This window comes from Phyllostomus discolor, chromosome 6 (assembly GCF_004126475.2).
Source record: "Phyllostomus discolor isolate MPI-MPIP mPhyDis1 chromosome 6, mPhyDis1.pri.v3, whole genome shotgun sequence".
NCBI lineage: Eukaryota > Metazoa > Chordata > Mammalia > Chiroptera > Phyllostomidae > Phyllostomus > Phyllostomus discolor.
In genome coordinates, this window is record NC_040908.2 from 12,994,553 (window position 1) to 13,009,469 (window position 14,917).

Sequence of the window (14,917 nt, forward strand, 5' to 3'; positions counted from 1 at the left end):
AGCAAGGGGAAGTGGGAGTGGGAGCAGGTGAGGGGAACAGAGGCTCAGAGGGAACAAATGCTGCTGCTCAGGCTTCCAGGCAAGCGAAACTGGGGGAGGGGGGCAGGCGGGGGGGATGGGAACTGTCTGTACAGCATCCGCAGAAATGAACACGAAGGAGAAAACTCGCTGTGGTTTGGTTCTCCAGCGGGTCCGGCCGTTCCCTTTCCCCACGATCCCCGCGCTTGCCGGAACGTCGTTTCCGCCGCTTGGGGGCGCACTGCAGACGGAGTCCAGTGCAGACCTTTCTCAGGAAACGCACCCCCCCCGCCCCCCCCCCGGGGGAATTTTTCCATGATGTCACCTACTCTTCAAAATCACGCCAGTGCGGGTTGCACTTAATTTATTCAGATGCCTTTGAGCCAGCTGGCGAAGTTTCACTCCACGCTCCTTTGTTTACAGACACCTCGGTGGGCGTGTATCCCGGGCTGGTGATGAATGGACGTGTGAGAACCAGGCTGATGCGGGAAGGCTCCCGCCACTGTCTTCCCCCCACATTTTCCATCGGCGTGTGCACTGATCTCACGGGGCAGGTTTCAGACCCTGGCCCCAGTTCACCTTCTTTCTCGTGGCCGGTCGCAGATGACCCGTGTCACTGATGCTGTCATCCCGTGGGCAGGGACGGGGGTTACTAATCCAGTTTCCAGGACCAGTGCAGCCAGTGACGTGCCAGTGGGGTGGGGATGAGGCCTCTATTTGTGTTGCTGAGTCTAAGCTTCGGACCTCCCCCCCCCCCCCACTCTCTCTGCCATCACAGTTGCAGGTTGTCCTTGCTCGGGCGTGGCCCACTGGCCCTTCCTGTCTCTCCCTGTTGCCACCGCCCTGCCCGGGGCCCTTGGTTTGCTCTGCCTCGGTTCTTGCTCCTCTTCTCCGTGGACTTCCTACTTCCGTTCTCTCTCAACCCCCGTTCACCGGGCCAGATCACTCCTGGTTGGTCTTCTCACAACACTCTTCTCAACTTCTCACAGCTCCTTGTCCACAAACCCTCAAGGTACTCCCCGTCACCTGGAAGAGAAAGACTGAGTCCTTACCTGGGTGGTCAGAGCTTCCATGGCCTTAACCCTCGATGACGCTGCTCGGGCATCCTCTCTACTTCCTGTCCCGGAAGAGGCAATTCACACTCTTGAGTCTTAAAAATATTCCTGCTGTCTGACTCAGTTTCTGGAAATCGATCTGAGGAATATCGATCTGGATATTTCTGAGGAAATAACTCAGAAAGTGAAAAACGCCGTGATGCACACACTCTCATTCCAACATTAGTTTTAATAGCATGAAAGTGTAAATAAGATAAGTGTCCAATAATAGAAAAAAGCATCTCTAAATTAGCACAGATCTTCTTCCTGGAATTTTAAGCCATGGTAAAATGATAATTACGAGGATAATTCAGCAACAGAAAAAATGCTTATGAAAATAGGGCAAAGAAGGGCCCAGAGAGCTCACCTTTATGGAGCACCTACTGTATGTGCCAGCTCATGCTAGGTGCTTTGCTCGTCTCCCACAGGTGAGGAAACCAACACAGGGATTGGATGACCTGGCTGAGGTCACAGAGCACACGGTCCCAGTTTGACTTAATTCCAAAGCAAAGCTGCACCTACGTGATGATACAGTTCCTCTGCGGAGTGTGCGCCTGCTCAGCCCACATCCTTTGAGCATCTGCCTTAACCAGCCCTCCTCAGCAACACGCTCTCTCCTTCAGGCCAGTGGACCACGTGAAACTTCCTGAGAGAAACGCCAGTCTATCCAGGCCCGCTTCCGTTTTATTTATTGATTGTGCTGTTTCTCTCCACCTAGACTGTTAAGCCCCCAAAAGCCAGACTTGAGTCTCGTTAATGCTTTGGGTCCCCAGGCAGCCCTCGGCACACTGGGTGCCGTGATGGGAGCTCAGTGTACGGGGATGGGCAAGAGTAGGTCTACAGTTGTGAGGATGCAAAGCAGCGAGTTTACTTTTGTGTTATCATTTATTTATTTTAAAGATTTTATTTATTTATTTTTAGAGAGAGGGAAAAGGAGGGAGAAAGAGAGGGAGAGAGACATTGATCCGTTGTGTCCTGCATGCCCCCAGCTGAAGACAAGGCACGAAACCCAGGCATGTGCCCTGACTGGGGATTGAACCGGCAAACTTTTGGTTTGCAGTCCAGCACTCAATCCACTGAGCCACACAGCCAGGGCTTGTTATTATTTATCAATTGTGTTCTTTCCTGTAGGAACAACTGTAAATCTACTTGTGCCCTACCCCGTATGTGTTGTCAAACCTTATTCCTCCCTCCAGCGGCCACCAGCCTCCTGTGGGGTGGGCTGGTCACTCCAAGGGGCCGTGGGAGAGGCTCTGGCCCGAGGCTGGCCCTCCTGTCCATCCCTGTGAGCCCGCCTGTTACCACTTCCACTCAGAGGAAGTGTCTTTGCCTTTGTTACATGCCAACTTTGAAAAAACCTCTTATTTTGAAATATTGTTTCACTGGGAACTACAAAGAAAGGTACAGGGAGAGCCTGTGTGCCCTTCACCCCGCCTCCCCAATGTTAGCGTCTGCATGACTGCAGCTTAGTATCCAAGCCGAGAAACGGACGTGGGTGCAATCCACAGAGCTGGTTCAGCTTCCATCACCCGTTACACATAACCTGAAACAAAATCATCCATCTTACAAAGCATCTTTTCCTACTTGAGCACATTTTCTTCATACCCCTGCCGGAATACTTAGTCCACTTCAACTCTTCCCACGCTCTCGCTCCGAAGTCAGAGGGCCTCTCTTGCTCCATTCCTGACTCTGCTCTTCGCTCCCTGCGTGATCTTGGGCAAATTCACCAACCTCTCTGAGCTTTGGTGTTCTCGTCTGAAAATACTCACCTCGTGGGATATTTTCAAAGTGCCAAGTGCTTAAATTAGGCACATAATCTAACAGGCACTCTGAGAGTGTCAGCACTCTCTTTCCACCCTCCTGGTACGCGGCGAGCCCCTTCTCCTCACAATTCAATACGAGCCTTCCCTTTTAAATAATGCTCAAAATGAGTCTCCTCTGACACTCTCCCAGCCCGTCCCTAGCTGCCTCAGCGATGCCGCTCTCTGTGTGTGCGACATTTAATTAGCGTGATGCCGGTGACAGGTGCCACGTGCCTGTTGAATACGTTTTCATTTCTATTTTTACCTGTCAACCACGTAAGGTCTCTGAAGGCAGACACCGCGGTGCTTTCATGTCTGCACGTCGTTGACACATTAGATCAGAGCCTGGGTTCGGTGCCATCCGCAAAACAAGGATAATGGTATCGACCTCACAGGCTTTTCGTGAAGATTAGATGGACGAAGCCGGTGAAGCCGTTAGCACAGTTAGCGCGGGGCCCGGACGAGCTGGAGGCACGCCGCTGCTGTCTGCTGCCACCGCTCACCACAACACCCTCTGGGGCTTGTTTCTGCCCGGAGCTTCGTCCAGGGGGATCCGAGAGGCGATGCCTGGCGACCTCTGATTTCTTAACAGCTGCTTGTGCTTCACACTCCAAGTGTAAAATAAACCCAAAAGACTTGAAGGGCCATTCTTGCTCTGAAATTCCATGTTATTCTATCCTGCCTTCCCTTGCCTACGTTGGGAAAGGGATTTTTAGAATAATCATCAACATCAACGATGATAATAGCTACTCGTTTTTGAGTGCTTATTATATGCCAGGAGCCGTTCTAAAAACTCTCTTGTGTTAACTCATCTCCACCGCAACCCTATGAGGTAGGTTCTGGCATTTCCATTTTGCAGATGAGTCGCCCGAGGCACGGAGGCTTGAGTACCATGCCTGGCTTTGTACAGCTTGGGAGAGCTGGCACTGGGGTGAGAAGCCAGCCTGCCCGGCTCCTGAAAAGAGCTGGGGATGAATTTTTTCCTGGCCTTTGTGGTTCTACAGACAAGGAATGGGAAAACATTCTGTTTATTTTTTACCAAAGCCCAGGGAAGCTTACTGTTAGGAAAGACTTGAAGCCCTGACCTTCAATCAATCAGACACATCTCTGTCTTTTTAAATCCCCACCCTCGACGAAGGTGGCAGTCAGATAAGCCGGCGCAGCTGGAAGGCGGCCAGCGTGTTGGAAGCGCAGGGAGCACCGAAAGGTCAGGCTACTGACCGCCACCGCCCGCCTGTAAACGCAGACGCACGCTGGCCCACAGCGTCTCCCCAGGGAGAATTCGGCTGCTGTTTAACTCCACTTCCAATACAACCTGTCTGTAAATTCGGACTCGGCCTCCTTCCCCAGCACTTCCGCTTGGTCTCTCCAATCCCGAATCTCCCCCAGACGAGGGGACGAGGGGACGCAGGTCCTGGCCCCTGCAGACGCCCGCCCTGCCCCCACCCATGGCCGCAGCCACCCGGTGCCGATTAACTTCGTTATCGCCGCTAAAACCAAACCTCGCTCTCCCTGTATGGTTCCCGGCCTTAATTACCAAGGGCAAATTGCCGCATCATTCAGAATAATGAAGAATTGGAAATAGCAATGGGAAGTGATTAAATAAATCAGCGTCTGGTCAAAAGACGGAATAGTAAGTAGCCATTAGAGTGAGGTTCTGAAAAATATTTAATGGGAAGATAGATGCTCACAATATAAGAAGAAAATAGGTTTTAACACTACACCGTATGATCCCAGTTTTATGCATATATTATAAAAACATGCCGAAACACTGAAACAAAGACTAGAACAAATGCACTAAAATTTTCATGATCATGAATAGTGTGATTGTAAGTGATACTTACATTCGTTTTTATTGTTTCTTATTTTACAGACTTATACATGGGCATGTAGTCCTCTTAATAATCAGAAGTAAGGAAAAAGAAAGAAAGAGAAAAGGGAACCTTTCTAGTTTTCTTAAATGTCTTCCCCTTTGAAGGGCAGTTGGTTTTTGCTCTCATGGATTTGCCAGCATTTACCAGCTCGCTACACCCCTAGAGATCAGCTCAGGTCTTGCCTCCTCCAGGAAGCCTTCCTGGACTCATCCAACTCCCAGGGATTTCTTCAGTCGTATGAACTCCTTCGTCTCACTGTGATACATCATCAACTTTAAATGTGTGTGTTTGTCTTGTGTCCTCTGTAGAGAGTGAGTTTTTTGATGTCAGAACCTATACATGGTTAACTCCCTCCTCTTCCTCACCCTGCTCCGCAAGTGCAGTGCAAATAACTGAGGCTCCCGTAACATCAGCCGGACGCAAGGCCTGGGGCTCATCCGAGCCACTTGAGTCTGACAGCCTTTCCCTGTGAACTTTGTTCTGCTTCCTCCAATTCATTTCGAAAGGGTGCCTGTGCCGTTGGCCCTGGGTTAGAATGTATTGTGAATTGTTTAAAAAGCATTCATTTTGCTTTGGTAGGGATGATCAAATCCAACCCTTGCCTCTACAAGGGGATCGTAAAGCTAAGAAAATAAATATGAGCTATTTTGAGCAAAAAGGCATTTTTCTCAGTGAGTGAGGATAATGGCATTGATGTTTATGAGAAGGAAATCAGGGGCGAGGACAGGAGGTGACTTCCCTGGGTCTCACGCGGATCAAAGGCCTCGCACATCACGCCGCTCTCTTTCCTCGGGGCCTGCCAGGCGCGGGACACCGTACCGGGGTCAGGAGGAAATAAGACCTGGAGAATGTACAGTTTATCCGAGGGAGAAAGATACGAGTCAGTGGAATAACCTAGCCTGAGCGCACATGGTGCAAGGCTCGTAGGATGACGTGGTGCAAAGTGCATACAGAGGGCAGCTGGAGGGGGGACGTGGTGCCTAAGTTACAGGGGGGGCAGGTTATTAACTGGAGGGCTTCCAAGGGGGACTCAGCAGGTGCCAGGGTCTGGGGCCCCCCCCGGTGGGGTGATTTCAAGGCCCCGGCTCAGTGGCTCTGCCCCTCCTGCCCCTTCACCCTCTCTAGCTTCTGCCCTGTCCCTGTCACTGGAGCATCCTGTCATCCACAGCTGGGGGACTCTCTGGGGCTGCATGGTTCCCCCCACCCCCGTCCACTTCTCCTCCCACCTCCCAGCCCTCTCACTCCACACTCTGCTGAAGCGCGTGAACCAAAGCCGTGGCAGAGGAAGGCCACGGTCCCCACCCCCCCACCTCTGTGGGGCATCTCTTGTCGGACACTGAGTTGAGGGGCTGACATTTAACGTGACCGTGAGTCACCTGAACTGCTTGACTGTAAAGCAAACTGAATCAAGCCCAGATTTGCTTAAAATGACACAAAGCATGAATCGAAGCAAGGAGACTGGCCAAGTGACATTTGCAAGGACTTGATCTCAAGTGTCAAAGCAATGTCCCCATGACAGTGGCTACGTCAAAGCAGAGCACAGGATGAATCTAGGAAATTGTGGAGGATGTGTTTTGGGGAAAGTGCTAGGAGGATTAGGGGAGCTTCATGGCAGAGAGGTAGGTGCTATGTGACTTTGGGTAGGGCATGTAACCTCTTCGATCCTTTTGCTTTTTAATCCTCACCTGAGGATATGTTTATTTATTTGAGAGAGAGAGAGAGTAATGGTGGGGCTGGGGGTGGGGGGAGAAAAATCAGCATGAGAGAGGAACATTGAATGGTTGCCTCCTATACAGGCCCGACCAGGGATCGAACCTGCGACCTAGGTATGCGCCCTGCCTGGGAATGGAAACTGCAGTGCCTTGGTGTTCAGGATGACGCCCCAGCCGACTGAGGCACCCAGCCAGGGCCTGATCCTGCTTCTTTATCTGTCTGATGCGACCAATAGTAATACCTTAGTGGTTGTTATGAAAATCACCTGAAATATTTTGAAGTGCTCAGCCTGGTGCTTAGCACAGATTGGTCGAGGTAGCAGGATCCGGCAGGCAGAGCAGATGAGAAACAGGCCTGCGGTGCGTGAGGGCTGTGGAGAGACAGATGCTGCTGGCGGGCCGGAGCAGAGGTCCAGAGCCCGTGGGGCTGCCAGCTGCAGCGCGATCGGCTCTCCCATGCTGCACAGGCAAAGAGCTGGGCCAGCGCCTCATCCTGGCTGTGCGCCAGGATCAGAGCGAACAACCTCTGGCCCCTCCTCAGAGGTGCAAGGGTGCTCCTGATGAGCGCTCAGGGTGGCGCCCACAGGCCACACCTGGGGCACAGTGAGCGGGAAGCCAGCATGTGGCAGGGCAGGGCATGAGGACCCCTGACCCTGCCATGCTACCCACCGCCCAAAGCAACCCCACCTCTCCCCCACCCCACCCTGTCCTGGAGAGTGATTGGCTCCCTGCGCCCAGCCTCCAGAGCCCTAGGTGATGGCTGCCCCGGAAGAGGCTGGGCAGGGTTCAGGACCAGTGGTTCTCCCGCCGAGCTGCCCTGGGACCCTCCTGGGAGAACCATCCTGCAAGCACCTGGAGGTCCTGAGAAACCTCCCTTCTGGTGGAGGAGACAGAGTGTAGACACACAAGAACTGTGTCAGCTGGTAAAGAGAGTCATGAGGGGGAAGAGATGAGGGAGAGCAAATTAAAGGAGAGAGGTGGGCAGGGAAGCGCTCCACAGCGAGGCGACATTTAGGCAGACTCCGCGGGGTGAGCGGTGAGGGCGCCAGGAGGATGTGGGACGGAACACTCCAGATGAGGGCCGAGTGCAAGGAGGCCCCCGCCACAGGGCAGGTGAGCCCTCGGGAGATGGCAGGAGGGGCAGGGCCGCTGGGGCGCAGCTAACCATAATTAGAGTCTTAAGGCTGGAGGCAGCCAAGGGAATCGTGCCATTGGACACCCTGCTAATCCCCACTGATGCGACTTCTTCAGTCACCGGAGCGGCAGTGTTGGCCGGATCACGTTCCCCCTCAATCTGAAAATAGGTATGAACACATCAGTGACAGAAGAGGCTCCTTCAGGAATCGACTCCTGGCGTCCCATTTCGGATCTGCCAGCTGCGATTCCCCAGAGAGTTAGAGGTTGGGGAGCGACCTCTCAGAAATAGAAGGACTCAGAATTTAAAAGGTTTTGTTTTTTTTTTTTACAGGCACATGGCTGTGAGTTAAAGCTGCACCTCTTTCTATGTACTAACATTAAGAATAAATGCCATCAGGTCCTAGCAGGGTAGGTAGCTCAGGTGGTTAAGAGCACCAGCCCCATATGCCAAGGTTGTGGGTTTGATCCCCAGTCAGGGCATGTACAAGAATCAACCAATGAATGCATGAATGAGTGGAACAGCAAATTGATGTCTCTCTCTCTCTCTCTCTCTCTCAGGGAAAAAATACTATCAGAAGCAAAATTAAAGAATATATAGAATGTATCCCTTAATATAACAATGAACTGTTATATTAAGTAACAACGAACTGTTTCCGATTACTTTTCAATGTCTTCTATTCTTCGTGTTTCACACACACACACACACACACACCCCTCCCCTGCCCTGTTTGTGGTTACTCTGAATTCACCTTCTTCCGTTTGGGAGCTTCCTGGGGAGCCTGTGCCGGCTCTTTGCCTTATCGGAGGGGAGGCCTTTATCTCCAAGTGTCAGATTCTGATTACCCACCGGGGGAGTGTGGGGTGCTTCTCTGAGCTTTCTGCCCTCTGGTCGAGATCCCAAAAATCACTTTCCCCATGTGATCACTTTCTCCATGTCTAAAGTGGACCAGATAGGATGGGGAAGTCACAACGAGAGGTTTGTTTGGGAAGGTGCTCCCACCCCACGCCGCCCCAGCACTAGGAGCCCCGCCGCCCCCACAGGCCCTGCCCAGAGGTACCCCACCCCACTAAGCAACCGATGTGGGCTTGTGCTTTCTCAACACGTCTGGGTTTCCAACAGCCGTGAGCCGGGCCCCTGGCCGGTACAGCTCTGGCTCCTGGGCCCTCCAGAAAGGTCCGAGGAAGGGACTGACACGGGTATGTTAAGTCCTAACTTCTCCATGTCTCCATTTGCTCACGCCCTTAACACACAAAGGGGATGGTGAGGAGGGAGACTGCTGGGACACCTGGGGGAAAGGCTCCCTGCTGGTGGCGCTGGTGGAAGGGCAGGGTAGCTCCTGGGCTTTGGGGCCCAAGCGGCCCTCGGGAGCTATCCTATCAAGTGAACTAACCCAGTGCCAACCTTCTCCCAGGCAGGGATGCCAGGCCAGGCCAGCCCAGCAGGACGGAACCTGGAGAGCTGCCCTCCCCAGGCACGGCCAGGGCCCGAGGGAGGCTGGGGGCACACAGCCAGCCCTGGGGTTGGGGAGAGATGTCACGAATCTGCCAGCTGTCTGATATCCTGCCCTCTTGGGGTGCCCCTGGGCTTCCCCAAGGACACACCTAGTCCCTCATAGGGGAATCACCCCTAGAGCCCAAATCTCCAGTCCTTCCTCCTCCTGATGCTGCCCCTCCCCACCCCCCACCCCTGCCAGCAAATCACAACTCCTCCCAGAGCCCTCTTCTCCGCCCCGCCCCGTGTGAAGCTCTTTGTGTGATTAAAGCAATTCCCACTGAAGCACTTGATTCTCTTCCGAACAGCCCAGGGACCTGGTCCTTCCAGGGCATATTTGCATTCCAAGTAGAGAGTTTGTGCAAGCAGAACTCAGTGCTGATTGGTAGAAACGGGGGGTGGGGGGGTGTTGTGTGCAGTTGTTTGGGGAGGAGACGTTCCCAGGCGCTGCCCTGCTCTCCTCTCCCCTCCTGCACAGACAGGGCCCGCTTCCCCACAGGCGCTGCGGGATGCTGGGCAGTCGGTGCTGGGGGTGGGGGCGGGGGCGGCTCCTGCCCCGGAGGCGGAGGGTTACGGAACAGCGGTGGTTCCCCGACGGCCCCATCGTCTCTGTCCATCAAAAATGTTTCATGGAGGGACCTAAAATGGTCAACGGTGGCTTTTCCCAAGGTTTGTTTTATTGTCATCGATTTCCTGGCACTATCACTTCACAGCACCACAAGCTTTCTAAAAGCGTGTCCCAGTTTTCGACGGGCCGCAGCTGGGTGGGTGGGGGCAGGTGGCACTGAGAAGCGCAGACCGCCCGCCCGAGGCCCCGCCCGGCTCTCAGATGCCACGGTTTCCAAACACCTCTGTCGCGAGGCCTCAAAGATGCACTTTCAGATGTAAATAATTAATGGTAATGTTAATTTATCATAGTTCCGCCTAACATCCAGTGATGGAAATGGTCCCTGGAGAGAGAGAGTGGGAGAGAAGATGGAGGAGCCGGGGAGGAAAGAAGTAGGGGGCAAGTGGGGGGGGCAGCGTGGGAAGAGCTGCCACTCAACAAGCTGTGCCTGTCTCCTGGGGCCGCGGCAGGCTCCTGAGCGGCGGGAGGTAGCTTTATAGTCCTGTCTCGGTTTCACAGCGTGCGTGTGTGTGCGCACGTGTGCAGGTAACAGTGGGATACACAGGGGCAGCACCTGGCCCATAGGTAAGCTCCCACCCCAAAGCCTCACCCCTCCAAATGCTCCTCCGGGGCCTGGCACCATGAACAGGTGCTGGTCTGCTGGCGTCGTCCTTGCATATGACACTGTGTGCAACCCCAAGCAAAAGACATGAAACTAGCAGGGCAAGTGTTTTGGAAAGCAGAGAGAGAGTGGGGGATGCCAACCCCGGGGAAGGATGAGACCCCGCCCTCGAACAGAGGGACCTCTGTGTTTCCAGCGTGGCCTTGGGTCCTCACAAGCCACCCTGGCCTGGTTCCCAGGTCACCTCCGCCTGGCCCCGGGCCCGTGCCTCACGTGTTTCTCTCCTTGCCGTTCCAGGTGTGTGTGGCTGCTGTGGCGCCCTACGCCCCAGGTACAAAAGGCTGGTTGACAACATCTTCCCTGAGGATCCCGAGGTGCGTGACGTCTCCGGCTGGCATTGCGCTCATTCTTTCCATCTCAGCCCATGCCGGCTTCTGAGGGCGGCAGCGGGGGAGGCTGGGCCTCCAGGGCCCCTTGTCCCAGGCCCCTCCGAGAAGCCGCTGGGGGACTGAGACCTCTCTGAAGTCAGAGTCTGCGGAGGGCTCCGCAAGTTGGTTCTGGCGTGCTTTTTGGCGTCGCCGAACAAACGGAGACATGGCTCTCACTCACGGCTCTCTGGGTGGTAGTTCCGGGAGCTGCTAACTCTCTCAATGGTACCGCTTCCTGCTGCTCCGTGTGAGCAGTTCCCCTCCTGGGGCTTGGCTCGGGAGCCCAGGTTCTCTCCCAGCTCCCTCTGGCGCCCCCAGGTGTCTGCCAGATGTCGGGGTGTGCACACACAGGGCACCCGGCTTCTCGGCTCCCCCATTGGGCTGCATTCCATGCGCAGTTGTGGGAACGGCAGATCCGATGTGTTTGACTTGCTCTCTGGGAATCAATCCCTCTTCGTGCTGGGTGGTGGGTGGTGGGTGGTGGGTGGTGGGCAGCCACATTCCAGCACCCTCTGGAGAAGTCCCTGAGTTACAGAGCTGCCTTCTTTCTGTTCATGTCTTGGGGCTGGATCTCCAACACCTTCTACTTCTGAGTCACTTTCGGTGAAGCATTCATACGCACACATACCTATGTACACATGCATGCATGTACACACATGTGCACACCCATATTTACATGCACAACGTATGTTCATTTACACCAATTAGTAGTTTCAGTTACAGCGGACACACTCTGGGCTCAGCTGTGAGCCCCTGGGGGCCAGGAGCCGTGTCTCAGTCATCTCCGTATTCCTGAAATCTGCATGTTCTCCATCACACACACAATGGCACTCTGCTAAATGTCGATTAAATTGAATTAATGTTTCCCTTGAGACTCGAACCCTTCTGGCCATAGTAGGTCCACGGACAGTAGGCATGGTCTGTCTTTTTCAGGATGGCCTGGTGAAGACCAACATGGAGAAGCTGACCTTCTACGCCCTCTCCGCTCCGGAAAAGCTGGATCGGATTGGCGCCTACCTCTCTGAGAGGCTCATCCGTGACGTGGGTCGGCATCGATATGGGTAAGTCGTGTGGGAAAGTGGGAAAAATACTTTCCAAAACTGTGGTACATTTTTAGAGTAAAACATGGGGTCCTTCTATGGAAATGATAGTAGACTGGATGACCGAGGGGGCTGGGAAAATGCACACTGGGACGGAGGGGTGGGTCCCACGAGCTCTTCTGAAGGGGAATGAAAGTTGACACTATCGCCAAGGTTTGGGAAGAAGCAGAGGTTGGCTTCCTAGGAGCATCCCATCCAGCACCCATTTGCCCTGTGTCTCCATCTGGAAGCCCTCGCACACAGTCTGGGGCCCCGGAAAGCTGGTCTGACCCAGAACGTGCCGCTGTTCTCCTCAAACCCACCCTGCCGCATTCACCTCCCTGTCTCACCAAACAAGGGGGGTCTGTCTGCGGTCTAGAGAGAAGGCAAGATTAGGGGTAATTTGTCCACGAAAATACTCTTCAGTGAAATATTTATCAGTCTTCTGAGAAGGACTGGCTATGTTTAGCAGAGAAAAGAAATCTTTAAGAAAATGACTGGTCGATAGATTTAACTGTTTAAAAATTTAGATATTTGATGTCAACAAAGAAACCATCAAAATTTAAAAGGCAAACAATGAAAAGAAGTGGGTTTTTTTTCCAAAGCAGGCAAAGGATGTAAGCTCTCATTAGAGGCACATACCAAGGAGTGGGGGTGGAACGGGGAGGTCGAGGCCCTGGCAGGTCTGAGGCAGGGGCCCCAGGCACCCAACTTGGAGAGCAGGAGCCAGAACCGGCAGCAAACACGGGGTGGTGTTCCTCAAACCTGCCACCAAACATGCGGGTGACATTCTAAGACACCATCTCCACTCACCAGATTGTTTTTCTAAGTATATGTTCTCTTGAGTACTAACCAAGTGACGGCAACGTGAGGGGCATTTTCGTTCTTTTCTAGAATAAGTGCAAATCGGTTGCACTTTTCCAGAAAGCAGTTTTTGAAATATGTGAAGCGCTTTGGAAGCACCATGCGCTTTGGCCCAGCGACCCCCCTGCCATCCGTCCATCCCCAGGGACGAGTCTTAGCTGTCGCCTCGCTCTGCACACAAAGATGCCTGTTATGCTGGTTTGTTATGGTAACGGAAATGGGGAAGTACCTTAAATGTTTAGGAAGAGGAGAACAGTTTAGTAAATTATGGTGTTTATCACTGGGGAAATACTAACTGGTCAATAAAATGGTATTTATAACCGTGGTTTTTGTGTCATATGGAAAATTCCTTAAGTAAATGGAAAATAGAGTACAGGTCAGCCCTGGCTGGTGTGGCTCAATGGATTGGGCACCAGCCTGTGAACTGAAATGTCACTGGTTCGATTCCCAGTCAGGTCACAAGCCTGGGGTGCAGGCCAGGTCCCCAGCTGGGGGTCTGCAAGAGGCAACTGATCAATGTTTCTCTCACACATCAATGTTTCTCTCCTTCTCTAAAAGTAAATAAATAAAATCTTTTTTAAAAAGATCTCAATGCCTAAAAAATAGAGGAAAAACAAATATACCAGAAATGTTAAAGAGTCCTCATTTTGTGAGTCGTGTGGCCCGCATTTATTGGTTTTGATTGTTCTGTGTCCCCTTCGGGTGTGTTTCCTGAAGGTTCTCTACTGAGCACGTGTTACCTGCACGACGAACAAGCTGAGCGCCCCCCCCCCCGCCCCCGCAGCTCTGGCGGACTCCCCCCCCCCCACACGCACCACAGTTCATGCAGGGCGGCGTGAGAAGATCCCTCCGCTGTCCCCCGCGGCAGTGCCTGCGGGGCACTGGGTGGGGAGGAAGGGAGGAGGTTAGGGCAGTGGTTCCCAAGTCCCGTTGCTTCCACTCTCCCCAAGGCCTTTTTTATTGAGTTGACTGGGGTGACGCCGGTTAACAAACTTCTACGTGTTTCAGGCATAAACACTGCAGCCATCCTCTGTACACTGTACACTGTACGCTGTGCAGCCATCCTCTGTACACTGTACTGCGTGCTCACCGCCCCCAGGCAAGTCTCCATCCATCACCATCCCCCCACACCCTCCTCCCCTCCCCCCCCCCCCCCCCCGCGCTGCCTCGCCCTGAGGTCACCACACTGTGGTCCTTGTCCATGAGGTTTTCTGTTTTTAAATGTTTTGCTCAATCCCTCCACCCCCTCACCAGCCCCCGCGCCCCGACGCCTGTCGGCCTGCTCCCTGTCGAAGAGTCTGTCTCTGTTTCGCCGTCATGTCCATCCTTCCTTTCTCCTGGGGCGGACGCTTGCTCTGCTCGAGTCTGGGTTGCGTCAGTCACCTCGGAAATGTCTCCCTGCTCCCCACCTTTCCTGGTCTGGTCCTTCCGTCAATACTGCGAGCTACGGTCTTCAAACCATGATCCAAAGCTGGGCTTTCCCAGGCCCTGTGGAATGAAATCCAAGCTCTTCAACTTGACTTCCAGGGTCTTCCCCAGCCTTCCCCTAACTCATCCTTCCAACCAGCCACTCCCGCCGGGCCCGCCTCGCCCACCTCACCTGCTCTGGACCCACTCTAGATGGACTGTCTGTCAATCCCCCGAGCTCTCTGCTCTCCCCCCTTGACCTTCGCCGTGGGCCCCCACCGCGGCCCATCAGCCCCACCCTCCTGCAAGGCTGCCTCCTGCTGGTGAGGAAGATGGACAGAGGGCAGAGAGAAGAGGTTTGCATCGCACCGGCAGCCTGCGGCAGTCCACACCGCTGCAGGGCCTGGCAGATCCGAAATCAAGCTATCCCTAGGAAAAACGCAGGGCCAAACACTTTCTATGTTCGTTTTAATAATAAAATTAGGTCAGAGTCTCAAGAAAAGGGACACGAATACAGTGTGCATGCCGATTACATAAATCGCCTTGACATACAACAACGCGGGTTCACGCGCGTGAAAAGGATTTTGTGCTAGACTGAACCTGAAGCCGGTATGTGAGCGATAGCATTAAACATTTAATACTCCTCCTGCCTGCCCTCCCAGTCAAAACACTCTGTGGCCCGCAGAGCCACTTAGCGCTATTCCCCCGCCCTCAGAACTGCAATTCAGAATGGGCGATGGGCGTTAAAAATAGCCGTTGCCACATTTAAGTATCTGAAGCC

The 14,917-nt window shown here is 53.6% G+C and overlaps 1 protein-coding gene across 3 annotated transcripts in view; it reads left to right on the forward strand.

The window, feature by feature from the left end:
- The window catches only part of EFR3B (EFR3 homolog B), a 75,233-nt gene that overhangs the window by 18,584 nt on the left and 41,732 nt on the right, over nucleotides 1–14,917 (forward strand). For all 3 annotated transcript variants that reach the window (XM_028515412.2, XM_028515413.2, XM_036027734.1), the window contains exons 2-3: nucleotides 10,656–10,732; nucleotides 11,720–11,847. In XM_028515412.2, coding sequence (XP_028371213.1) covers nucleotides 10,656–10,732; nucleotides 11,720–11,847 — 205 coding nt within the window. The remainder of the gene's footprint in view (nucleotides 1–10,655; nucleotides 10,733–11,719; nucleotides 11,848–14,917) is intronic.